At 35.1% G+C, this 26252-nt stretch overlaps 2 protein-coding genes across 4 annotated transcripts in view; one reads left to right on the forward strand and one right to left on the reverse strand.

The window, feature by feature from the left end:
• ANGPT2 (angiopoietin 2) overlaps positions 1–14560 on the forward strand; it is a 40321-nt gene extending 25761 nt beyond the window's left edge. For 2 of the 3 annotated variants that reach the window (XM_015859295.2, XM_015859297.2), the window contains 6 exons: positions 5–237; positions 2478–2608; positions 8994–9095; positions 9572–9738; positions 11567–11697; positions 13058–14560. In XM_015859295.2, coding sequence (XP_015714781.1) covers positions 5–237; positions 2478–2608; positions 8994–9095; positions 9572–9738; positions 11567–11697; positions 13058–13218 — 925 coding nt within the window. In that variant the 3' untranslated portion in view covers positions 13219–14560. The remainder of the gene's footprint in view (positions 1–4; positions 238–2477; positions 2609–8993; positions 9096–9571; positions 9739–11566; positions 11698–13057) is intronic. The other variant, XM_015859296.2, reaches the window with a different exon arrangement.
• The window catches only part of MCPH1 (microcephalin 1), a 108779-nt gene that overhangs the window by 58940 nt on the left and 23587 nt on the right, over positions 1–26252 (reverse strand). The window contains exons 9-11 of the mRNA XM_015859299.2: positions 25690–25727; positions 22796–22958; positions 17229–17306 (exon numbers count right to left, since the gene is read on the reverse strand). Of these exons, the coding sequence (XP_015714785.1) occupies positions 17229–17306; positions 22796–22958; positions 25690–25727 (279 nt within the window). The remainder of the gene's footprint in view (positions 1–17228; positions 17307–22795; positions 22959–25689; positions 25728–26252) is intronic.

Raw genomic sequence — 26252 nt, forward strand, 5'->3', positions numbered from 1 at the left:
TTAGCTTTCTAGAAAAAAGAGTTCTTGAAATGGAAGACAAGCACACACTTCAGCTGAAGTCAATAAAAGATGAAAAAGATCAGCTTCAAGTCCTAGTAGCCAGACAGAATTCCATTATAGAAGAACTAGAAAAGCAGTTAGTTACAGCTACAGTAAACAACTCTGTTCTGCAAAAACAGCAACACGACTTGATGGAGACTGTTCATAACTTACTTACTATGATATCTACACCAAACTGTAAGTGAAAGCACACAGACATCAATTTGAGTGACCTTCCCTAGCTTGTGTACAATACAAACTCAGCTTAATGACCAGTTTTTCCATTCTTCTGTTTCTCAAAAAATGTACTTTTTTTTTGCCTTAAATTCTGCATTTGAGTTAACTGACTTATTTTTCTGGGAAAAATACCCAACAACAAAAATCATTTATATGGTTTGTTTTCATTATCTTGCTCATCTTCTGTGATTCATACCCTTATGCCTACTCAGCTCTCCAATAGTTCAGCAAACAACAGCAATTCCAGATATCATTCATCTCATATGGCAGTGACTTTCCCTTGACCACATATCTAGGCTAGTACACATGATACAGGCTTGTAGCTTTTATTCCTGGCTTACAAATACTGGTTTTGTCACTTCTCACTGTTCAACGTACATAGACTTGATTAAAGAATGGACAATTTATAATGACTGCTAAAGGCAAAATAATAGGCACTGGTGCAGTTATTAGCACCTATGTACGGCCCAGACCACAGAAACAACCAGCCCTGAGTAGTAGAACCTCCAGACTTAAAGTGAAGCTTCCCTACTCATTCTAAAAGAAATCACTCAGCATAACAAATTTTATAGGCAATAACCCCTCTCCTCATATTCTTGGCAGTCCTATAGCAAAGCATAGGTTCCACATTTATGCAGGTTCACAGCCTCCATTAAAAACCACAAAATCTATGGTTGGTGAAAGTTATGATAAATGTTAAACATATTAACAAATTTCTTATCTTGCACTTCATGTCCAATATGGAACTCTGACAAATGTAGAAGTTAGAGATGTGCTATATAAAAGAGTAATGAATCTGTTATGCTTGCCTGTAAAGCTATCTGGACCAGAAATCCACAAGCCACCTCCAAAAAAAAAAAAAAGGAATTTAAAATTAAATACCAGGAAATTTCTTATATACTTATTGCAACTTAAAAGACAGTATTAGTGGACTATACTGCATTACTCTGGTTGGATCAAAAAAGGAAACAGGTGTTTGAAAGTACTCCTTTTAAAAAGTAAAGTCCTTTAAAGCCTCACTTTAAAAAGTATTTAGTAATATGATGTTGTAGGTTTTCCTAGGCAAAGTGAAATCCCAACTTTTTTTTTTCTTTTCCATATGTGTGAGTTAATAACTGGCACTATTCCCTTAAATACCGTTAGCAAAGCTGTACACGTTATCTGCTGATGTTATCTGCTGTGCTAGAGCACAAATAAGTAAACAAGTCAAAGTCATGTTGGCTACACCACCATTAAAGCTGGAGTGGAAAAAATAATGAATGTTTGCCAAAAAGACAAAATGAGCAGGGAAAGCTTCTAAGACAGTTTACAAACAATGGAGTGTGGAAAAGCAATTAAAACACTGAATGTGTTATTTTTGTATTTAAGGCAAAGCATGAAAACAGGTAAATGATGAATAAGTGAGCCAAAGAGAACATAATATTAAGCCACTATAATACATGCACATACTTATATAGCAACTAGAGCTTTGTACTAACTGGCTGTGTTTGTTAGATTAAAATGGAAAATACACAAAACCAATCTCTGAAGGGTCAAATATGAAATATCAGTCAGCAGGCTAAATGTCAGGAAATTCCAACCTTCATAGTTAATAAAGAGCTGAACAAAAAGATGCTCTGTAAAACAAGACGGCTTAGTGATATTAAAATATATCTGTTACAGAAATGAATTCCAGAAGGGATGTTTCAGGAGTGGGTTGGCCTGAAGTGCCAAGCTTCAGTTTGGTACAAAGTCATTTCTGCTCAGCAAGGGGCAAAAGCCTAGCTAAAATTGGAGTAGTTCCTCCACTCAGTCAGCTGTATTATAAAAGATTTAATAATTCCTACAATAGATTTCACTATTTTGGTATACTGTCCACATATCAATATAATAAGTTGCTACTTAGATATATTTGTAATAGTAGTTAATGCAAGTGGTAGTTGCAAATGCAAAGGTAATGGGAGCTGGAAATGCTAAACTGAAGGAGATATTATAACCTAAGTTTTTTTACTCAGCATATTAGTAAGTGTTATCACTTTTCAACATGTCAAGCAACGGTGCTTGATCTTGGAATAAAATCTCTTAGTAATATAATGTAAATCATAATTAGTAACTTGTCATTTTCTTCAGGACCAGGCATATGTTTGGAACGGCAAAGCTATAGGCTGACTACATAACTGACCATTAGTAAATTTTAATTATCTCTCTTTATTGCATTTTAGCAGCTAAGAACAACTTCATAGCTAAAGAGGAGCAAATCAGCTTCAAAGACTGTGCTGAAGCTTTCAAATCTGGACTCACAACAAGTGGAATCTACACCTTAACATTTCCTAACTCTGCACAGGAAAAGAAGGTAGGATGCCTGAAATACACAGTATGTGTTGAAAAGTTATTTGATCTAGTAAATATGCTAGTTTAAGGGTTAGTTAATAGTTAACTTATTATTTAGCATATTTTTAGTATGTAGGCAGTCACTGATGTGGATTGTGAGTATCTGAAAGGAAGATGAAAGCACTTAAGGTTATCAAACCTCCAAGTCCAATACAATTTGCCCTATATGTCCAGTGGCATAGATAACAATGGCAGCCTGGAATGCATGAATGCCTTTAAATAAAATAGACCTTTTTCTTGGAAGATATTCCTGTCCCATGACCAGGGGATAAACCGATATATGTCAGCTATTAGTACTTTACAGAGATTCTGACCACTGACTATACTTTAACAGCTAGTTTATTGTTTGATGTTAGAAGAATGCAGCTTTCCATGAGATGTCACACTGAGCTAGTTCTTCCTCTGCAGCTTCTCAAGCTGAAGATTACAACATCCTCAAAAAAGAAAAGTTAAAGCTAGCATTTAAGGCAGCCAGGTGGGCCAACATTCTCCTGTTTCCTTTTATTTCTTCACACGTTAAATGTCCTTCAAGTAGCAAAAGGAGTTAAAATCAGACTTCAGAAAAAAGGGACATGGAAGATCTCTCAGGGGTGTGTATTCATGTAAGCAATCTACTAGTACTGAACCCATGTGTGATATCCAGTTTAGATCAGCATAAATAACAATAGGTGATAAAGAAATTTCCTTGAGACTACTATCTTAAATAGCTTAACTAAAAGGTAAGACTTCACAGTGGTTTTGCTGTAGATCAATATTTTTTAAAGCCTAGAAAAAGGAAAAACAATATAAAGTGTAAAAAAAAGAAAGTGAAGGAACATTTGGAAAAGCAAGTGGTAAAACTGTAGTAGTAAATAACTGGTTAAAAAGATTTCATCTAGCCTAAGCCAGACATCGTGATCTTTACCCTTAAAAGTTCTCAGCTAAAGGAAATAAGCCATTTGTTTGGGTAAGATCCATAAAATACAACTCACAAAAACTACAATTTCTCTAGATAACATCTAGTGAAATAATGGTATCTGCAAACTTGTATCTCCAGAAAACAGACCATTTTTCCTTTGGATTAGCCTCATCTATATTTGATACATCTGCTTCACAAGAAAACTAGTTACATAAGATGAAATAATGTGTAGTATTATGCATGAAGCAAAAGGATATTTAAATAGCATCTACAATCACAACTCTAAGTGCAAGTTACTGCATCTCTGAAGGATTAGATTGCAGTGGTCTTTCCTAGACATCTCAGGACAAGCTACATTTCTTGAATCTCCTAATACTATTTGCCTCAAGTGTTTACCTTTGGTTCTAATTTTATTCTCAAATACAAAGAACATCAGTATTTTTTAAAAGCATACTGTATTACAGAATGGTAATTTCTCAGTGTCAGAGACGCTGCGTTTGCAAAGTCATAAATTTTTAGTCAATTTATATCATCTGAGAACTTAAAGTGACTCAAACTTCTACAAAACTAAGACCAAAAGTACTTCATTCCTGAACCGATTTCCTAGGTTGTAAAGCATTGGATGCTTTACCTTTGAACATGAAGGCCTAAAACACTTAGCCAAAAAAATAAAACAAAACAAAATAAACCACCTGTAACATTTTGACAGCAGTGATTCAAGAGGCTAAAATAAACCAGTTTCAACACACCAATGAAATTTAAGTAAACTTTAAAAGAATTTTCATCTTCTTCTGCCTACTTACAATAAAATAGAAATGACAAGCAAAAAAGCTTGAATTACTATATGAAAAGAAAAATAAGAAACTAAAAAGTTTTGATCTGATACAGGCTTTTTTTTTTTTTTAAATATACAAATACAAATGCATAAGAGGAGTTGTCACAGGGAAGTGAAGGTTTAAGGATAATCAACACATTATACCATTTTCAACTGTTCATAGCCACTCAGACCAGGAAACAGAATGACCTTTTTCATTTGCCAAAAGTGCTGCTCTGCTGTTTATGTTTTCATCTTTTCCTCTTGTAACACCTTCTGACCTCTCAACAAGCTTATAAACAACTTCTGTGTAATCTGTGTAACTGATCCCACTCCACTCATTTGTCTCCCATCATAATATAAAACTAAAGTAACGCACATGAGCTGAGAGGAAGACAATTATTTCATTCCATTAATATTTTCAAACTTTCCTGTTCTGCGTCAGGACAAAAGCTAAGTCCTTTTAAAAACACAGAGGAAAAACAGCAAGAGACTGCTGACATAAGGAAAAACGGCAGAAGCAAACTCATGAAAAGTTAATAGCTTCATGTTTACAGCAGTAACTTGAGCCACTTAACCTCCTGATTATAGTTAGACAGAACAGTTGAGCCTGGATGACTCCCTTATGTTAGGCTTAACCACTACCATGACCATTACCAACACAGTGCCCCAGATCTTCAAAACAGTGGCAGAGCTGTTCCCCATTCCCACCACCACTGAGCAGGGCTTTTGTTGCAGAACTCATACATTTCCAATAAGCCATTTTCTTTAAACAAGATTTCATTGCAGAAAGTGATATAGACAAGCCTGAACACTTACATATTTGGAATAGGGACTACTTCTGGTTATATGTATCCTACAGTATTTAAAAATAAAATATAGCACTGATCCTCAGCTGAAGTTGAAAAGCAGTTGTTTTTAGCTCTCACGGAATCATAGAATGGATGGGGTTGAAAGGGAACTCAAAGATCCTCTAGTTACAACCTGTGTGTTGCAGGTAGGGTTGCCAGCCATTAAATCAGGCACTAGACCAGGTTGTACAGGGCTGCATCCAATCTGTATTGAATACCTCCATGGCTGGGGCAACCATAACCTCTTTGGGCAGCCTGTTCCAGCACCTCTCCACTCTCTCAGTGAAAAAAATCCCAATATCTAGTTTAAATCACAACTCTTTTATTCAAAACTGTTCCCCCCCTTGTCCTATCACTGTCTACCTGTGTAGAAATTTGATCTATCTCCTGGTTACAAGCGCTTTTTAATTTCTGGAAGGCTGATAACAGTTCTTCCCTGAGCCTTGTCAAGGTTGAACAAGCCCAGCTCCCCCAGCTTCTCTTCATAGGAAGAGTGCTTCAGTCCTCTAATCATTTTCATGGTCTGCTTTTGGACTTGTTCCAAAAGCTCCACATCTTTCTTGAGTTGTGGCCCCCCTACTACCTTCATGCAGTACTCCAGATGGGGCCTCACAAGGGTAGAGTAGAGGGGGACAGTCATCTCTCTCACCCTGCTCACCACCTCTCTTTTGATGCAGCCCAGTATGCAGTTGGCCTTCTGGGCTTCATGCCCACGCTGCTGGTTCATATTAAGTTTTTCATCTTCCAGGACTTCTAAGACCTTCTTGATCGGGCTGCTCTCAAATAGTTTTTCCTCTACTCTGTACACATATCTAGGAGTGCCCCAACTCAAATGCACTTGGTCTTGTTAAACCTCATTAGATTATTGTGTGCCCAGTTTTCAGCATGAATAAATTTCTGGATGACATCCCTCCCTTCTGTTGTGCCAACTGTACCACTCAGCTTGGTGTTAACAGCAAACTTGCTGAGGATACTCTCAATCCCACTTTCTGTGGAACTGATAAAGCTGTAGAAGAGCACTGGTCCCAAGATGGACACCTGGGCAATACCACTCATCACTGGCCTTCACCTGGACACAGAGCCATTAACAACAACCCTCTGGCTGTGACCATTCAACCAATTTTGTATTCACCTTAAAATCTATATCTCTCCAATTTAGTGATGAGATTGTGGTGTGGGCTCATGTCAAAGGTCTTGAAGAAGTCCAGATAGGTTATATCAGTTACCCTTTTTTTTTCACTTAAACTGTCAGTTCATCACAGAAGGCCAACTTTCACAGTGCTTCAACTGCTAGAACTGCAAGTACTGAAGCAGTACAAAAGATAAACTATATATATGTACCCTGCCAATTTGTTGTAATTTGAGATGCTAATCTCTTTATTCATTTTGGCAACTGTTTGAAGACTCCTGCTGCCTGCCTAATCTTGGTATCTATTTTTACTAGTTCTATTAAATGTTACATTTCTTCCTTTAGAATATAAAACCTAGGCTAGGAAGAAAGGTCAGAAGAGCTGTATTTTAGAAATGACATAGAAAGCCTCCAATGTGTATCATTTTACTGAAAAATGAATTTTAATTTTAGTACAAATAAATACTTCCTAGATCTCTCACACAGATCATTAAGAATTTATTCCATCTACTGAGTAACACAGCATTTTATTTTTGTTTTAAATTAAGCAAATCTTTTCCTTAATCTTCATTGTGCCAAACAGGCTATTCTCCATCCTTTATAATACTTATAAATATATAAATTTATAGAGTACCGGTCAAGTCTGTAAGCAAGATGTTTCATGTTATTACACTTAAAGATGGTAAAAATAATATTAACTTTTTAGCTATTTCAAGGGGGCAAGTGTAAAACTGTAAAGTACAACAGTAAGAAATCATATATTGAAATCTCAAACAACAATAATCATCACTCACCAACTCAGCTTTCACAGCAGCTATTATGACACTAAACAGCAACAATGTAAACCATTTAATTCCTTTCCCTAAGCCATATTTTCCAACCAATAAAGAAAATAATTTCTATTTTGAACATCTAACTGGCATCTTTTGGAACCACTTACAGATGAATGTGGAAAAAATATATGATTAAGTTTACCTACAATTCATGCCATTATTTTTGATGAGGAAAGTCTACTCTTAAGTTTTTTATATTGTATTGCAGTTCCCACTAAAACTGGTTTCCACTTTTAGAAAAAAATTTACCATCACTACCACAGTATTTATCACAAAGAGCACACGGTGCCTATAAAAGTCAACCAACTTGCCATCCACGTACAAAATATTCCTATTAGAGCCAGTACCCATTTTAAGACATCCACTTCGAGAATACTGCAATCATATTGGAACTAAAATATTTTGCTATTTTAAGGCATTATATCATTATCTAACAGCCTCCGGTGACAATCAGTTTTTATACATACATTATTCGCTTTTTTAAAACAGATTTATCATTATTATATCTAAACTTTAGAATTTTATCTCTCCTTTTAAAGGTAATTTTTATTTTTACTAAGCGTTCTATGCGATTACCAAACCATTACCAGTCATTAAATTAGTGAAAAAAAGTTCATGTATAAGAAATTGCATGCAGCAATACAAATTAAATTTTCTGCTTTTGGTCAAATTTCATTCACATGACATACTTTAACCACTAATTCTTGATCCAGCTCACTTTCTTCCCTCTTTTATCTTTATGAGAATTTGCGCAATTCTTTGATGTTGAACAGAGGCTATACACAACTTCAACATACAGCACCTACTTTGGATTTACAATACATTGCAACTTGTTGAAAAACCAATATGCTTAATATGCTCTGAGAGCTTGCTTTCCCTTCAAAAACTCTTTTGGCACATCTACCAGTTCATAGAATGGTTTGAGTTGGAGTTGGAAGGGACCTTTAAGATCATGTAATCCCAACCCCCTGCAATAGGCAGGGACACTTCACACTAAACCAGGTTGCTCAGAGCTCCATCCAGCCCAGCCTTGAATCAAAGAATCACCAAGGTTGGAAAAGACCTACAAGATCATCCATTCCATACACCCATCACCAATAGCTCTCACTAAATCATGTCCCTCAATGCAACGTCCAAACAGTCCTTGAGCACCTCCAGGGTCGGTGACTCCATCACCTCCCTGGGCAGCCCATTCCACTGCCTGACCACTCTTTCAGAGAAGTAGTATTTCCTAACATCCAGCCTGAACCTTCCCTGGCACAGCTTGAAGCCATTCCCTCTAGTCCTATCACCAGTTACATGAGAGAAGAGGCAGAACCCCAGCTCACAACAACCTCCCTTCAGGTAATTATAGAGGGCAATAAGGTCTACCCTGAGCCTCCTCTTCTCCAGACTGAAGAATCCCAGCTCCCTCAGCCGCTCCCCATAAGGCATGTGCTCCAGACCCCTCAATGCTTCCAGGGAGGGGGTATGCACAACCTGTTCCAGTGTCTCACCACTAGCGCTAATAAGAACAACTCTAGTGGAAAAGGATGGGAAAGACATATAGCTTCAGTGCAACTCAGTCATGATTCAAGAGCATGCATAGGAACACAGTGACAAGCAGCAGTAATCATTTTGGTAGGAAGGTTGTTTGGGATACCAGAAATAATTTCTATAAAAATTATGAAAACAAGTACTCTTAGCTTAATGTGTTAATGTGTATTAACACACTGCATATTTTAAAACTGTCCAGGATGGAGAACTGTGTAAAGCATAAGCTCTCTGTTTTCATTTTCACTTGAGTACATGAACTTACACTGTTATATAATTACTTTGGTAGGCCTACTGTGACATGGAAAGCAGTGGAGGAGGTTGGACAGTTCTTCAGAGACGTGAAGATGGCAGTGTGGATTTTCACCGGACATGGAAAGAGTACAAGATAGTAAGCAATATTTTTGGAGGCATTAATATTGGATATTATAATCTGAAATTTTCTATGATAAAGTAATACAAATAACATCCTTAGAATGTATGCAGGTTTTGAAAGTTATCTTTATCCATAGTTGTTCATTTTGAAAATGTCAGAGTAGTAAGTCTGCTTTGACAATTTATACAAGAGCGATGTTTGTTTTTAAAGAGAAACTTCATTTTTCTTTCCTCAACTATTCTATGATACATCTACATTTTTGAGTTACTTATATATTTGTGTTTCCACTGGCAGCTTGCCCCAAGTCTATTAAGTAATACTAATACATTATTTCATATAAAGATCATCAACCTTCACAGATCCAGTAAAATTATGAGTTACCTGACTGAAAACCACTGAAGTTAAAAACTGATTGAGGAATCTCTTTGAAATCAAAGGAGAAAAAGCAAGTTGCCTATTTAAGTAACTCTGCTTCATGTGTTGAATTACAGGGATTTGGTGATCCTGCTGGGGAGTACTGGCTAGGAAATGAGTTTGTTTCTCAACTGACTAATCAGAAGCGCTACGTTCTTAAAATAATCCTGAAAGACTGGGAAGGAAATGAAGCGTATACTTTGTATGACCAATTCTATTTAGCAAATGAAGAACAAAAATACAGGTAAGCAGAGAAAATTGAACTGAATTAAAGGAGTGAACTGATGATGATTTTAAACTGTGTACACGCATTACATGCTTGTTATATTTTAACATGTTCCCTATAACATTGAAGAAAATATTTCATTTCAAAGGAAACAATGCACATTTACTAGCACACACTGGGTGAATATAAAACAGACAAATGAAGATGAATAGATTGTATAGTATAATATCAGACATACCAATCCAGCAGATGGCTGTGCCCTATTTTCAAGAAGTAAGAACACATCTGAAGTTGCAGAGAAAAGGGGCAGAAAAAAAGAGATCCTGTGTCCATCTTCTGCTCTGGGCATGAAGATCTATCCAATTATATTAACATAGGATAATAATAGATAATAACCCTTAAAGTTCAGCAGTCTCTTAAAGTCTTATTCAGTAGTAGTCTCATTCCCTATAAAACTGTTATTTAAAGAAAGCAATTTTTATTGCACATTTTGTTTATACTCCCGTTTCACTTCAAAATGTAAAACTTTTTTTTTTTTTTTTTCATACCTGTTTGGTTAGAAATGAAACATTATCAAAGAATTATACAATTAAAATAGTATCAGTCACAACTGAAATATATGGGCAATTCATATTTCATTCTGCAGGCTCTGTCAAAGCAGTACATATGGTATGATAACATGCAGGAGAAATAGAGTGTACAGAATAACTGATAATTTCCTACTGCATGGTCCAGGAAATGTTTCTTCATAAGAATCTTGCAGATTCACAAAACTGGATAGAGAAAAATAGCTTATTTTTAGCTACATTTCTCCAAGATTTCTTAACTTCTAGATTATGTAAACAAAGTCCATCTGACACCCAAGTGAACTGAAGCTGTTACTTCAACTCAAGTATCCCATGCAAAGCAATCTAAAACCATCAGTCTCTCCATCCCTCTGAATGTAAAGTCTTAATGCCTTAGCAGTACACAGCTGTCTCATCTCCAAAGCAAATGTTTTTTCATCTGGGAACATTTAGAATCAACAGCAGAGACTTTTTTTTTAAGTAATGTATTAAAATACTTAGAAAGACAATTTTTGTGAAATAGGTCATTGCCCTTGTCATGTTACATTACTAAAAAATAACCACTGAAAACTAATATGATGGTCAGTAAATACATCCTTTGTTTTAAAATGCAATGAAACATGGAACGCATCATAGACGCAGTGGTTTAAAGAATAGATTAACATGAATAAAGAAAAAGGAAGAAAGCATTCAAAGGCATCTTTCATTACATTAAAAAACATTAAAACATCTGAATGCTGTAAGATTGTGAGTTGGTTCATAAAATTAAAATTTCATAGAACCACAGAAGAATTGAATTCAGAACCTGTTTTGAGGCCAACTACTTCATATCAGACTAGGTTGCTCAAGGATTTATTGACACGGGCCTTCATAACCTCCAAAGATGGAGGCTACATGACCTGTTCCATTGCTCACCTATGCTTATGGTAAAAACAGTTTTCCTGACATCTAGTCAGAATCCCTCCTTTCAGTTTACATTCATTGACTATAATCTCCTGTTTTACTAAGCCATATTTTTAAAAACCACTGTGATGAATAAATGTTTGCTTACATTATGACATGAACAAAACATTCATCTCTACAAATGGAGGTTGTTCATCAAGATAATGTGATGAGGATTTGCAGTTGTGAAAAAATGCTGTGAATGGTTATTCACAACAGTACATCAGCTAGAAGGGAACTGAGCTATTTGAACATGATATATACTGCAAACTATTTCATCATTATTTTGTAGCTCAACTTCAATGTAGTATTTGTCTTTCCATTCTTCACTTCTACAGGATCCACCTTAAAGGACTTACTGGGACAGCAGGCAAAATAAGTAGTATAAGCCAACCAGGAAATGATTTTAGCACAAAGGATGCAGACAATGACAAATGTATTTGCAAATGTTCACAAATGCTAACAGGAGGTAGGAATGTTTTTCTGTTTTTCAGTTTTCCTATTTTTATTGGCACTGGAATTGTCTATGAGATAAATAGTGATAATTTTGTCTTAGTAAATTCTCATTATCGAAGAAGTCCAGAATTGATGGAAACACCAGCATGGTGACTCAAAATGAAATACTTTGACAAATATTATTCAACAAAGGTTGAGTGAAATGAAAAGTTAAAATTGGGGGAGAAAAAAGTAAGCAGCCTCACAAGCCAGGGTTCAAGAAAGGCTGTGATTGTGAAACTAAGAAGAGCAACATTCTTCCAAGGAATGATAACAGAGTCCCAAACATCAAAACAATTATAGCACTTCAAAATTTGTTTTAGAGATTCAGATGGTCACTAATTCTTTTGGGCACAGATCTCACTAATCTCTAACTATTCAATGGAGAAGAAAACTCCCAAACTCGATGAATACATTGTACATGCTGCAGAAGGGTACAAGTATTTAATTATGTATTTCAATGCAATTATCAAATGTCAATAAATGCATTTAAGGTAAACCATGTGAGAGATATCTACACTTTTGCAGTAATTGTTCATAAGCTATTGGAGTTTTCAATCAAGTTTTTACGTCAAGTCACTCTATAATTTGTCCATCTAGCCTTCCATGTTCTGTAATGTAAACAACTGGTTTTATTTCCTGTTATCTCTTAAGAAATGCTTTGTTTCCCTAAAGCACAGAAAGTCTTTCAGTTTATTCAAAAAGATAATTGGACTGCTGCCCTGTAAAACAGAACACGCACATTATCGCCTTCATAGCAGAAGTATAAAAATATTATCTTATTAATAAAAATAAATTTTCCTTATGACCAACTAACAGGTCAGGACTGTCAAGATGCAAAATAAGTTTGGGCTGCTTTTTCCTCCTTCGCAAGTTTCAATACAGTTGTTTTGAACTGATCCGCACACAGAACCAAAACAAATAACTGAATTAATCCTCTAAAAACAATTAAGAAAGGAATTTACGTCTGTGAAGGACAGGGATTTACCAAAGGGGAGATGAAAAGCAAAGAATACTCAATATCATTGCAGTTGGAGTGAAGTTCTGCCCATGGATTGATAATAATAGCTGACGTCAATAAGCTAGATTGAACACCTTCCCTTTTCAACTTTAAACTCCTAGGAATGACATTAAGCTTTAAGAGTATGTAATTAATACCGTTCCTTATTTGCTGGGTGTAAATCATTTATATTAATACTTCAAAATCATGAGTTTGGATTTGTTTCTCATGTTGGGACAACAAATTGTTAAAATCTTCATGTATGCTACTTTAAAAATTATTTGTACTGACAATTTCATTTGCTGGTATTTATCTTTGTGTTCCGATCTTGCAGGGTGGTGGTTTGATGCATGTGGTCCTTCTAACCTCAATGGAATGTATTATCCATTACGACAGAACAACAACAAGTTCAATGGTATCAAGTGGTACTACTGGAAAGGCTCAGGATATTCTCTCAAAGCCACAACTATGATGATTCGACCAGCAGATTTCTAAATGCATTTGCATTCTTATGTGAATTATGTATTTTATAGTCTTCAAAGACTTTACTTGCCAAGCATATAAACACACCTGCAACTTGTCTCATTTTCAAGCCCAGAAAACATGCACTAGTGTTCTGAAGAGATCAGCTCATTCCAATCCTTGAATTGCAATAGTCTTGATCAGTTAAAGCTCGCATTGTTCAACTAGACACAAAGTCTAAGGCATCAACCCGATATAACAGTGATTTGGCCAAATGACTAACTAAAAAGAATATCCAAGAAACTGTCAGACAACTGAAGGACTGTGTTTTACTGATCATTTATATTAAGTATGTGTTAGTAAATAACTGGAACTGTGAAAAAAATATCTAAAATAGTTTTAGAGATACGCATTTTGCCTCATCACTGAACTTCAAACATTACTCTAATATAAAACTTACCTAGATCTAGAACTATTTATCTCTGAGTATGTTTGCTGTTTATGTACATAAAAATATATCATCCTGTAATTAGCTTAATATAGTACTTAATACATTCTTTCCCCCATAGCCTCTTAAACAACTTCTTACACTTGTTCAGGGATTTTTTCCAATAGTTTCTATTACTTTATTTAACAGAGGACTTTGCATTTAATCTTGGAAAATGCCGTGTAAAAAAATCACAATTTTTTTTCAGTTTGTGTTTATTGATCACTATCTTTAATTTACAAAAATCCCTGCAAGTTATAATATAGTCTGAGTTTCTTTACATTGTTCTGATGATTGCACTTTTTTTATTTCCTTATCAACTACCTGTAAAATAACTGACCAGTATTTTATAAATGGAAATAATAACATTAGCACTAGATGCCTGGTTGTCTATCATGATCAGTTATCATGTGGTACCATGGTCCGTCTAAACATTTCATAAAAACAATCAAAAAACCATGTTTATGTTCTTTGATGCAATTCAGTTATGCTTGTGTCTTAAGAAACAGATTCCTACATTTGAAAAAGAGGAAAAAAATCTGAAGGTTAGCTAAGAACTTACTGTTGTTTTGCGTCCCCTCCTCTCACCCCTCCCCCCTCAAAATTCTCCATGGAGAGGTAGGCCCTCAGTGTATGACACAATGTGAATAAATTAATCTACTGGGTAGTGTTTGCTTTTTTATTGTTTGTTTGTTTAACTACATTTCATACTGGAAGTCATTAAAACTGCCATCAGAGTACTCTACCACTTGCAACACACCACCTTTCTTCTTCATTGAAAATGTAAACCTGCACTACTAAGGAGTATCAGAGACACAAAAATACTTCTAGTATTACCTCATGAACTGATTTTAAATAAATTTAATAAACGTAAATTGACAGTCATCATCTGAAGAGTTGTGCACAATAATCTCAATGTGTCTAAGATTAGTAATTTATCACTATTTATGTAATTTATTGTTTCTTCTGGAAACTTATAAGGATATGCAGATGTCACACTAAAAAACACTTCACAAAATTAAAGACATTTCTTAGAAATTCATGAAATTAAAGACCAATCTAGTAGGGAAGCTACAGCCTATGACATACAGAAAAAGAGATGGCATTTTTCCACCTGGACCAGAGAAGGGGAAGGGGAGAACTTACTGCTGTCTACAGCTACCTGACACAGAGAAGACAGAGCCAGACCGCTCCTTGGAGGTGTACTGTAGTGGAACAATGAGCAAAAGTTGGAATTTGGGAAATTCTACACAGTTGGATTTCTATTTATCTGTTTAATACCACAAGGGTGAATCAGACAAGTCCTTGAGTATCTTCATCTAATTAGATCTGCTTGGAACAGGGCATTGAACTAAACGTTGTGTTACTTCCTAATCTAGGATATTTTATGATTTCATAAAATTGAATAGAAAGAACGTGCTTCCTTCCTCACTGCATTTTATCAGATGACTAAAGAAAACACTCCCAGTATTTGTGACAGTAACTCAGCCCAATAGTCTAAAAGAATCTTCTAACAAAATGTGATGGAATCTGGCACAGTATGCATGCTTCACCTGGCAAAGAAAAAAGATGCCAACTTCTGGTTATTAAAAGACATTGTTTCAGTAAGAAAACAAAAGTAACTGTATACTGCACGCTTAGTTTCAGTTTGCTGGGAAGAAAGGTACCTTCTGATGAATGTTCTATGAAGATCATCGAAGATGCTGTGTTAGATCTTTAGCAGATCAATTTTTTTAACAAGAATTTTAATTATTTTTTAAATAGAATCATAGAAAGGTCTGGGTTGAAAAGAATATCAGAGATCATCTAGTTTCAATCCCCCTGCCATGGGCAGGGTTGTCAACCATTAGACCAGAGTAGTTACTCATTAACATGAATATAAAATTTTAGAGTAAGTTTTACAGTGTTTTACAAGTTTTACAAATCATCTAAATGAGATCCCATTGTTTAGAAATGCCAAAGTGAAAAGAGAGCATTTTAGAAGGAATACTATAGGAAGAAGTTTGCAACCACTTCTTTGGATTTGGTACAAACAATTACAATACAACAGTAATATAACCCCTTCTTTAGTTCCTGCTTGTAATCAAATAAACAGTATATAAAAGTATATAAATAGTATAAAAGTAGCCCTTTCTATATTGCTTCTTAAGAAGAAAAGAAATAATAAGAAAGGACACGTAAACTCCATTCATACTGAAATGATAATATTATCTTCGAATATAAGGTATCTATTACAATTGGACTCCAGAATGACTCAAGAAAGGAATGATTGGAAAGGTGATGGAATTATGACTTTCTACACCAACTTTTTTTCCTCAACAGAAGCGGCCTGCAAACAAGCAATGCATACCTCCTTTAATTTTATCTCCTTACCATCTCTCCACCCTTCTCAGGTTCTGCATTGGGAATAAAAACTGTAAACAGAATCTAAAAACTGACACCAGCTGAAATCACTTCCAAAGAATGCCGTGTAAGCTGTTACTGATAACATACTTAAGAGACAAGGTGGTCTGAGAAGAAACAGAAAACTCAAAACGGCTTGGCCTGAAATAGTGTTGTGGTTATTTTGTACAAATGCAGAAGAAAAGAACACGCTCATACATTCTTCACATTAAGCATTGCCATTCAAGTATTTGCTATATAAAAAATGACTTCTTTCCTTCAGGAAAATATACAAAACATCTAATAGATAATAAATTTCTTTGGGCTTATTTCAGGAAAACTATTACAGATTCCCTACACTTTGAGAACTTAGAGCTTAACATCATGAAATAAAACCTTCATCTCGAACACATAAATTTACAAAAAAATATAGATAATAAAATTCAACCTCAATTAAATGTTCTTTCATCAAAGCCTGTTAGAAACTATGAAAAACAAGTAGCAGATAAGAAAATAGTTATCTAGCTGCAAAAGTGTAATAGAAAATATGAAAACTTTTTGGCAGAGTGGTTAAAGCAACCAACTATTAACCTGCTAGAATATTATAAATCCAAAATTAAATTACTGTTTAACCCATTACAACACGTGCAGATACAGTTAGATCCGCATAGATACACCACACTTCAACAAAAACAGTTTCTCATTAGTTTGTTAACACAGTACCGTGAGAATTAAAGACAGGAAAAAAAAAACAAAACTTTGGAAGCCTGCAGTAATTTTACATCCTCACAGCAATTTCTGGACTGAAAACATTGACACCATGACTTGAGACATTTTCTCATTAGTCAATAACATGCCTCTTCAGCATACTTTCAAGTGAGGATAGCAATCAAATAAGTTAAAGTGCATTTGTACTTAAGAAATAAGCAAATTATTTATTTTTTTATTGGTGAATCAATCTTTTGCATTTTTTTCTCATACCAAAGGTTTCTCAGAATTCTTCAGAATTCTTCGAAAAGTACTAGATGATCTAGAAAATAATTCCTTATGGCATTTCCTTTAACAGTTTGTATTTTCTATATGCCATTCTAGTTCACAAAACCTATGTACAGGCCAAATCATTTTTCAGAGAAACAAAAGAATGTTAACAAGTTTGAAGGGCAATTAAACTTACAGGAGCAGCTGGGAAGTTGGAAGAAAGTTCATATGGTTCCTCTGAGATCCAGTGCCCAAATTCCAAAGAACACAGAATCTAAAATAAATCAAATAACAAGAAGAACATCTATAATTTTTAAAAGAGCAAACCATTTGAATTAAAGAAATTAAAACAGTGCAGTTACAATGGATAGCTTGGTACTTTGGTTTACCCAAGTAAAATGATTCTCTGTAAATCCAAGCAATCTCAAAGTATAAATAAATCAAATGATGAAAATGCCAGTCACGTTTTTATGTCAAGCCACATTACACTTCAAAACCTTGCAAGGATATTTAGTGGAAGAGTCAACTTGTGTGTTTTATAGAACATTAAAATAAAGGTTTGAAACTGGATGTCAAAAGGGAAGAAAGTCAACAATTCCCATACTATATCATTTCTGTTCCCTTGATACAGTTGATTATTGAACATCATGGGGATTTCCTATTGGTCCAGCCTGTATTGGTTGTTCTGAATGAGCACAATCTTAGAGTATATCACTCTTCCTTGTTTTGTATTATCTGCAAGTTTGCTGAGACTTCCCTCCATCCCATCATCTAGAACATAAATGAAGATGTTAAACTATACTGGACCCAATATCATCTCCTACAACTGACTGCAATCACGCAACACATAAGCCAGCCTGAAAAGAAGAAAAGCTCTGACTCATTCTCTTTAGTAACTTCCTCTGCCAGCTGTACATTCTAGACCACAAATAAAAAGGTTCCTACCAGACCAGAGTACTGACTGCCTGGAAAATCCACCATCATTTGCATTTGAGTGAGCTCTGAAATGCTGAATGGATGTGACCCTTAAAGACTTCTGATCCTAACACTTTGGATAAGTTTCAGACTTCTGTTTTTAATCAGGGCCATCACAAGATGTATAACATGAAAAATAAAATAGAAGAATAATCTATGCAGGGATGTTTTTTTCCATATCCTGGGACTCCTCATGTTTGTGTACTGAAAACTGAAACCACATTAAGTAGTAGTTACCATACTTAGTTACAAGGCTAAAAAACATCGCAAACCACCAGTGACAATCTATACATTCAACTTTAAAAACGTAACTGCCTAACACCTTACTTGTCCTACGGCAACAAGTCGTGTTATGTTAACAAGAAGTATACAAAAACTGAAAATATAGGGTATGTGGATTCTCATGAGAACGTAAATCCCAGTGTTTAGGATCACTTTCCAATGCATAATAATTCTCCAGTCATTTCAAACAGATTAAGTCTATTTCTTACTGCACCATCAAATTGTTGCCATTATTTATCTTATAACAAACTGTACTCCATCAATAGGTGGAATTTCTCCCAAGCTCGAGTCACAAATAACTGTAGCTTTCCTTTATTTTATTTAATTTTTATTTTTAAATTAATTATCTTGGAATAAAATGCCATACAAATCCATACATTATTACTTACCAATGAAAATATAAAATTCTATTTAAAAAACAAAAAACATGCAATGGGATGTTTCACTTGGACAAAAGCTGGCATAATACATGTTATACTTTATATTGTTTACAGCATTACATCTCACAAAATGAGATTTTAAGCTAAACAGACTGATTGTTAGGTAGTAATGTAAATTTTATTTCCCAGCATATAATTGAGCCATCTTGAGACTTCCTTCTTTTTTGCCCAAATTCTAGTACTAATAGAGGCAAGCTCCAAACTGAATTTAGAAAGCAAACTTATTACTTTCAGAAACAAATTGCATAGTCTGCAGTCTGAAGTAGTCTATGTTTGACAAATTTCAGGACATCTCACAATGGAAAGCATAGCAATAACAGAAGAACAGCAAAGTCCTTGCTCAAATGCAGCAGCTTACGTGAACACAGAAAAGAATCTGCTTATATTCAGAAGGCCTCAAATATGTAGGCATCTTCAGAGAGACACCTGTGCTTTCACTGCCAACCCTTAAACAAGGTCTGGGTAGGGGTGGATTCTGGTTCCGCCCCTTACAGTCACTTGGATGCATTGCATGCACCTGAGCTCCCCTGGGTTGGCCCTGCCTTTGCACCAGGTGGCAACCAACACTGGTTCAGGCCATGATGTAGCATTTCCACTACAGAGTGGAACCAGCAACCACTTACACAAACTGCTGCAAAAGCTGGTGCTTTCTGTGATATGGAAAGCAGTGTTTTACTTGCATAGGGAGTAGAGGCATTCAATTTTGCAGACAACTGAGAGTGTGGAATAAAGAAAAGCATGCATCTTCATTTATTCTTACTGTTAAACTTCACTATTACAAAAATAAAAGCAATATGTTTACTTTCAGAAAACTTACAACCAAATATCTGAAAATACAACAGATGCACAAGGTGAAAATGTTTTTTATAGACCATTATAGCATCCCCAAACCAAAAATGAGTTGAGTAGATAAGTCAAAGATTTTTATAGTAATTCAAAATAAAATAATGCATTTCTCTATTTAGCCAAGAAAAATAAGCTTATTAAAAAGCATTCAGTTAAGACTATAACATTATAAGATATAAATTTTAAGTTGCATTTATGCATTTTTTTTTACAATTAATACTTCTAATTTACAATTAGAATATTGAAATCTGTTAGTTTTATTCTTAAAATTGTATATACTTGTTGCAAATAGACTGGTCAATCTAAGCCATCTTGTTTGATGATCAACTTGAGCTGAACCAAGAAAACTGGAAATTTTAACACAATTCTTTGAGTCGTGCTGCATGAAAACAAGTTATTTATAAATAATCTTGAGTAGCAACAGATGTACCATGCTCTATAATGCGTACATCATGTCCGTATAATACTAAAATGATGTTTGTACTATGAATAACTGGCAAAAAACAAAAAATAGAATAAACAAACCCAAAAGATTAATTATGATTAAGTAATTCCATTTTATTTTCCAGGCCAATTTTTCAGTGATAACATCTATCAATCCTTGTAGTATTTACAGAAGTTTGTTTAGAGATCAATTTTGTTTATCTCAACAGAAGATGGATTAATGCTCGTCTATCACAGTTCTGGAATTGAGTACAAAGGCATCTATCTACTTTCTTAGATAAAAAGTAAATGAGATACAAAGTTTATGAACAAACTCTGCAGTAAATAATTAGGTCACTACTCACAACATCATTCAGTTTTCAGGAACACAAAGGCAAGAATTCTCCATTTTAAGTCACTGAAAGTTTGCTTCTGACAGAATTATACAATCATATATTTCTAAGAGTTGGAAGGGAAAGGCCAGCTACTCTACAATGAACTGGGACACCACAGATAGATCAGGTTGCCCAGGGCTTTATCCAGCCTCACCCTGAAAGTCTCTGGGGATGGGGTACCAACAATAACTCGAGGTAACCTGTTCTACCCTCACTGTAAATGATTTTTTCATAATATCCAACCTAAATCTGCTCTTCCTGAGCTTGAAGCCATTTCCCCTTGTTCTGTCACCACAGACTCTGCTAAAGAGTCTGTCCCCTTCTTTCCTATAGCTCCCCTTTAGATACTTAAAGGCTGCTATCAGTTCACTGTGCAGCCTTCTCTTCTCCAGGCTGAACAGCCCCAGCTCTCTCAGCCTGTCCTCATAGGAGAAGTGTTCCATTCTGTGGATCATTTTTGCGGCCCTTCTCCGGTCGCACTCCAACAGGTTCATGTCTCTCCTGTACTGAGGACTCCACATCTGGATGCAATACTCCTGGTGAGTCCTCCTTCTTTCAGCAGAGATGTCTTTCAAACAGTGTATTGTCATTGCAACACCAAAAAAAAAAAAAAAAAAAAAACCACCAAAAAAACCAAACAACTTCAATTTCATAGAATCATGAAATGACTTAGGTTCTAGTAGACCTTAAAGATCATATATTTCCAACTCCCCTGCCATGGGCAGCGTTGCCAGCTACTAGATCAAGCCTCCCAGGATTCCATCCAAAATGGCTTGGAATGCCTCCAGACATGGGGCAGCTACGATCTTTCTGGGTAACCTGTTTCAGCATGTCACCACCCTCTGAGTAAAAAATTTCTTCCTAACATCTAACCTATATCTACTCTCTTCTAGTTTAAAGCCATTAAGCTAGTCCCCCTTGTCCTATGTCTATCAAACCATGTAAAAAGTCAGTCCTCCTTCTGCTTGTAAGCTCCCTCCAAGTACTGGAAGGCAACATAATTAGAAATAAGGATACTCATATATCATATGACCCCTTTGCACAGATATGATGAAGCAGACAAAGATTCTGTTGGTCTTTTTCAACCACAAAGGCACATTACTGGCTAACTAGACTGATCAAAGATACAATATCCTTTATTCTAAGGGAAGTTAATCACCAAGAACTTCTGAAAACCACAAAGGATATCACAGCAGCTTACTTAAATAACTACATACATGTTATGATTTTAGAGTATTTACTGAAAAAAGGAACAAAGAAATTAAATTAGTTATTCTACAGTCCTTTTCTGTAGATGAATATCTACTTCTATGTAAATTCCAACAGTCATATTTTGAAGTTCTGAAAATATGAGGAAAATCTGTCATCTGTGTTGCCAAATTAATTATCTTGCAATTGATCTCTATAACAGAGGTGGTTTGATCCTGACTATCAAAGCTCCCATTTAGATGCTGTTCAACTCCCTCCAACCCACAAGCAGGATAGGGAAGAGAACTAGAAGGGAAAAAGCAAGAAAAAAATATATAGTCATTCAAGAATAACATAGGAAAAAAACTGTCCTTTTGGTCAGGTTGGATCAGCTGTCCTAGCTGCATCCTCTCCCAGTCTATGTGTCGGTGGGAATGACAGAAAAAGAGAAGGTCTTAATGCTATTGATCAGGAACAGCTAAAACAGTAGTGTGTTATCAACACAATTTGATCACCAGTCTAAAACATGGCAACATATGGGCTGCAATGAAAAAAATATATGCAACTGTATCCCAGATAAAGCAACAGAGCAATTCACAGTTATCTTCTGTTTACAGAAAGTTACCAGTAGCATGTAAAGACATGGCAGTCCACAAAAAATTTTGAGGTTGTGTGAGGATTCTTGGATCTGGATATCTGGGAATAATTTTTATAAACGACATAGCCTCCAAATTACTCATCTACAAGCTTTCCTTCTTATTAAATGGTTTTCATCATTCAGGAAAACACCTAAAAATTCTTCTTCATGTTTGCCAGCACTGAACACAATACCCATTTAAGAATAAGACATAAATGTATTAAGTCAGCATATAAAAAGTTCCAACTGAATAATGGGTAACATTGAATCAAAATGCTTTGTTTAGCCTTTAATCTGTCCAAAAATAATGCATGAGCATTGTCGGAGAGATTTCAAGCATTTCTAAAATATACACTGAGGTACAACACAGGAATACTTTGGTCAGATTAAATAATGAAAGACAGTATTTATAGTAACATAGAGCTTTAAACAAATTTCCCCAAATTCAGCTAACTCAATGCCTGAGTATCCAAACAATGCAACACTGTGCATAGCATGGACAAAAATATGGTTGACATTCCAGCTATACAAAATAAGCTTAATTTATTTTGCAGTAACATCCAAATATATTTCTTACCCACTCATAAGAAACAATCCAGCACCCACGAACAATTCCCAGCATAACATTCAAGGTACGACGAGGACTCCCTGTAACTACATGACTTGTTGTTTCACATACATCGTCTGAGAACAAGAAGTCTCCGAGTTTATTCACCACCTGAATTACCATACTTTGTTTCCTAAAAAGAGCAAAAAGAAAAAAAGATATAATGTTGAGTGGATAGGTAGGATTGTGGATGCAATCATTCACAACACAAGTTTTCTCAAGTTTTCTTACATTTATACCTCATGCCTTTTCTCACTAATCCTTTCTTATCCTTCCCTCACTCAGACTTGACCCACTTGATAGTCAAAAATCTGTTAGCCTTTCCACAGAGTCCGAACAGATCCTTTTCTGTCAGCACACAATCGTACCTACTTGCATATCAAAGGTCTTTTATACCCCATGTCTATCTTGCTTGTTTAAATGTAAGCTTTCTTTGAGTCAGGAATTATCTAACATTCTGTTTGTGTACAATGCCTTGTACAACAGAGGCTCATTCTTGGTTGTTTCTGTTGTACTTAAAAAAGAAGAAGTATTTCTAAGAAATGTAAACAGTTGGATGTAGCACGCTTCAAAGGATGTCATTTGGAAGTACCAGATTTTCATTATTCAAATAAAATTTTATGTTCAATTTAGAGAGAAGTCTTAAAGTTCTGGCTTAATATCTTTATGTCTGAGTCAGTGTTTCAATTTAAAGAAATCACTTATCTTTAAATAAATATGGACACATGGACTGCCATATAAAATAGAGAATGGCCACCTATAACTAGAATGCTAAGTTGAGTTCTCTACTATGTAGGTCACACTGAGGCACACAAATACCTCACCATGAAAACACTGAACTCTTGGTATCCCTAGAAAGAAGCTGTTATATAAGAACAATTTAATAAGAACAATTTAACTAAAGATTGTTGTTACAAATAATACAGGAAAGCCCAATGCCAGTGCCCTCTCTGTTCCCCTCAGCTGACTTATTGAAAATGTCTGCAACTTGCCACATAAAATAAAGTTAGCTTGGACAAAGTCAAAGGTACCACATCTGCAATCCTCTCAGGTAAAATACTGAGGTTAATAATGGACATAATGAGAGCAGTCAGCCTCTGAAGTTACTTCATTCTCACTACATTTTACTCTACCAAAAGTAACTCAGTTATAGATCCCCAAATATCCAAGCAACTTAGAGGAACTCTAATAAAACCTGTGAAACATCTTCAAAGCAGCAATCTCTTTAGAATAAATAAATAAATATTTAAGCAAGTAAAGGAATAGTAAACACAAAGAGTTTAAAAAATTAACTTCACAGAAGTCAAATGGTGATAGCATATGTGGACACACTAAAAAACTGAACCACTGACTTAACTGCCTAACTTCTGCCACAGATTAGTGTGAGTTTTAACTTGTCAGAGCCTACAAGAGAAGTTTTTGCAACATTGCTACTCACAGAAGCTAACTCTACCTGAACTATATGCTCAGCAGAGACAACTTCATATACCACCTGAAGCTATTCACATAGTTCTTTCTTGTCCATATGAAATTTCTTAGGTGAGAGTAGAGAGACCTCTTCTACATTATTCATATCTAAGGTATCTTATCAATTGCACTGAAAACTCAGCAGCTTATACTTCAGTCAGCTGAAAACATCTACCAGAAGCAAAGTTACACCATTTCACTAAATTTGTGACTCAGAAAAATAAGTAGCTACTAGCTGTGTATGAGCGGCATTGAAAATATTCACAGAACTTGATACCATGAAACCACTGAATTCATGCATCTTCAAATTTCTAATGTACTACTTCTATAAATGTAGCTACTGGGTATGAGAACTGGATTTGAGCCACTGGGTTATCCTTCTGAGGACTATTTTCTGCTTTTTAGTTCCTTCAGAAGCAGTTCCTTTACCTTCACTATAGCATGATTAATCCCAATAACTGCAGTCAGAAGCAAAATCTAGATGAAAAAGTTCTGGAGAAAAGCATTTTTTTAATCAACAGACATTTTTATTTCATGAAATAATAAATTGTTTCTAGGAAAAGTCAACATACATCAACATAAAAGAAGTAACTTACTAAGGACCTCTTTCAACAAAGGAACACTTTTTTCCCCAGCTGTCAAGATTTGTTGTCTCCTTTAAGGCAAATCACAGCCTGTTTTCCACTATCCTTATCTGTGCTGTAGTTATTATCTTTCCCTCCTGAAAGTGATCCTGTATGACATGCTTAGCAAAGTACACTTGTACACTTGTACACGTGTAGTACACTTGTACACTTGTAGTCTTGGTGTTAATAGAAACCACTCACTCATATAAAACACAAGAAAAATACTATACTGTTTTACATTTCTGACCTTTATAGTAGTAGACCGGTTAATTGCTACTGGCAACCATTTACAAAGTATTTCTGAGAGGACAGCCACTAAGTATGTTTTCAGATTGCTTACAATGTAACTGTCATGACTTAATTACTTCAGCGCTGAAAGAGATTTGTGGGTAGTAGAAATAAGACCTTGAGTTTTGAAAAATAACTCAAAAAACTGTAAGAAAATACAGTATAAAGCATGGAATTATGTTTTTCTTGGAAATCTTTATGATGTAAAAATTTTAAGAGAATGATAAGAGCCTGCCAGAAAAATATTAACTCTTCCACAAACACACAGTTGCAGCTGCTTCTGACATTTTGAAACAAAATGTCTGAAAAGCCTAGAACTGCTACTTCTTCAGCAAGAAGAAAGAAGATATGAATGAAAAGATTTTAAATACCCCAAAGGTAAATTCCATTTTGTACAGAGGTGAGAAGATTATCAAAATTTAAGTCAAACTTAATGACGAGAAAGTAAAAATATTCTAATACTTAATACTTTTTAATACTTACTCAGAAGACATACTTGTCATCACTAGTGTTCTTGCTGGCTGAAAAAAGGAAGCAAACAAGAAAACATCAAAACTCTGAAAAGATTTCATCTTGGAAAAAAAAAATTAAATGATTAACCATACCATTAAAGAGACAAAAGGACTGAATTGCTTGCTTGATAATTACAGTATCATTCTGGGAAGAGGCAGTACTAATTGACATACATGCTAGAAATGTTAAACTTCAAGGATATGGAAGGAAAGAAACCCCTTCATCATGTTGTGTATCAAAACATCCAGTAAGAGTAAGCAAAAATGGGATTTTTCATCAGTTAAAATGAAGTGATAGATTTCAAGATTAGCATGCCAAAAAAAAAAAAAAAAAAAAAGTATTTTTTGTTTTCTGCTTTTATCTTTTCTTGATCAGATTGAGTTGAGAAAGCAGCTTAACTACAGCAAAGAAACCCAGTAATTTACAATGATTTCAATTTTTTCCAAAAGAAAGACAAAATTGGGCCAAGAAGAAATAATAGCTTGTTTATTTTAAATAATATATATTACTTCACTCTCAAATCATGCCTAATG

The sequence above is a fragment of the Coturnix japonica genome, chromosome 3 (genome assembly GCF_001577835.2).
Source record: "Coturnix japonica isolate 7356 chromosome 3, Coturnix japonica 2.1, whole genome shotgun sequence".
Classification (NCBI taxonomy): Eukaryota; Metazoa; Chordata; class Aves; order Galliformes; family Phasianidae; genus Coturnix; species Coturnix japonica.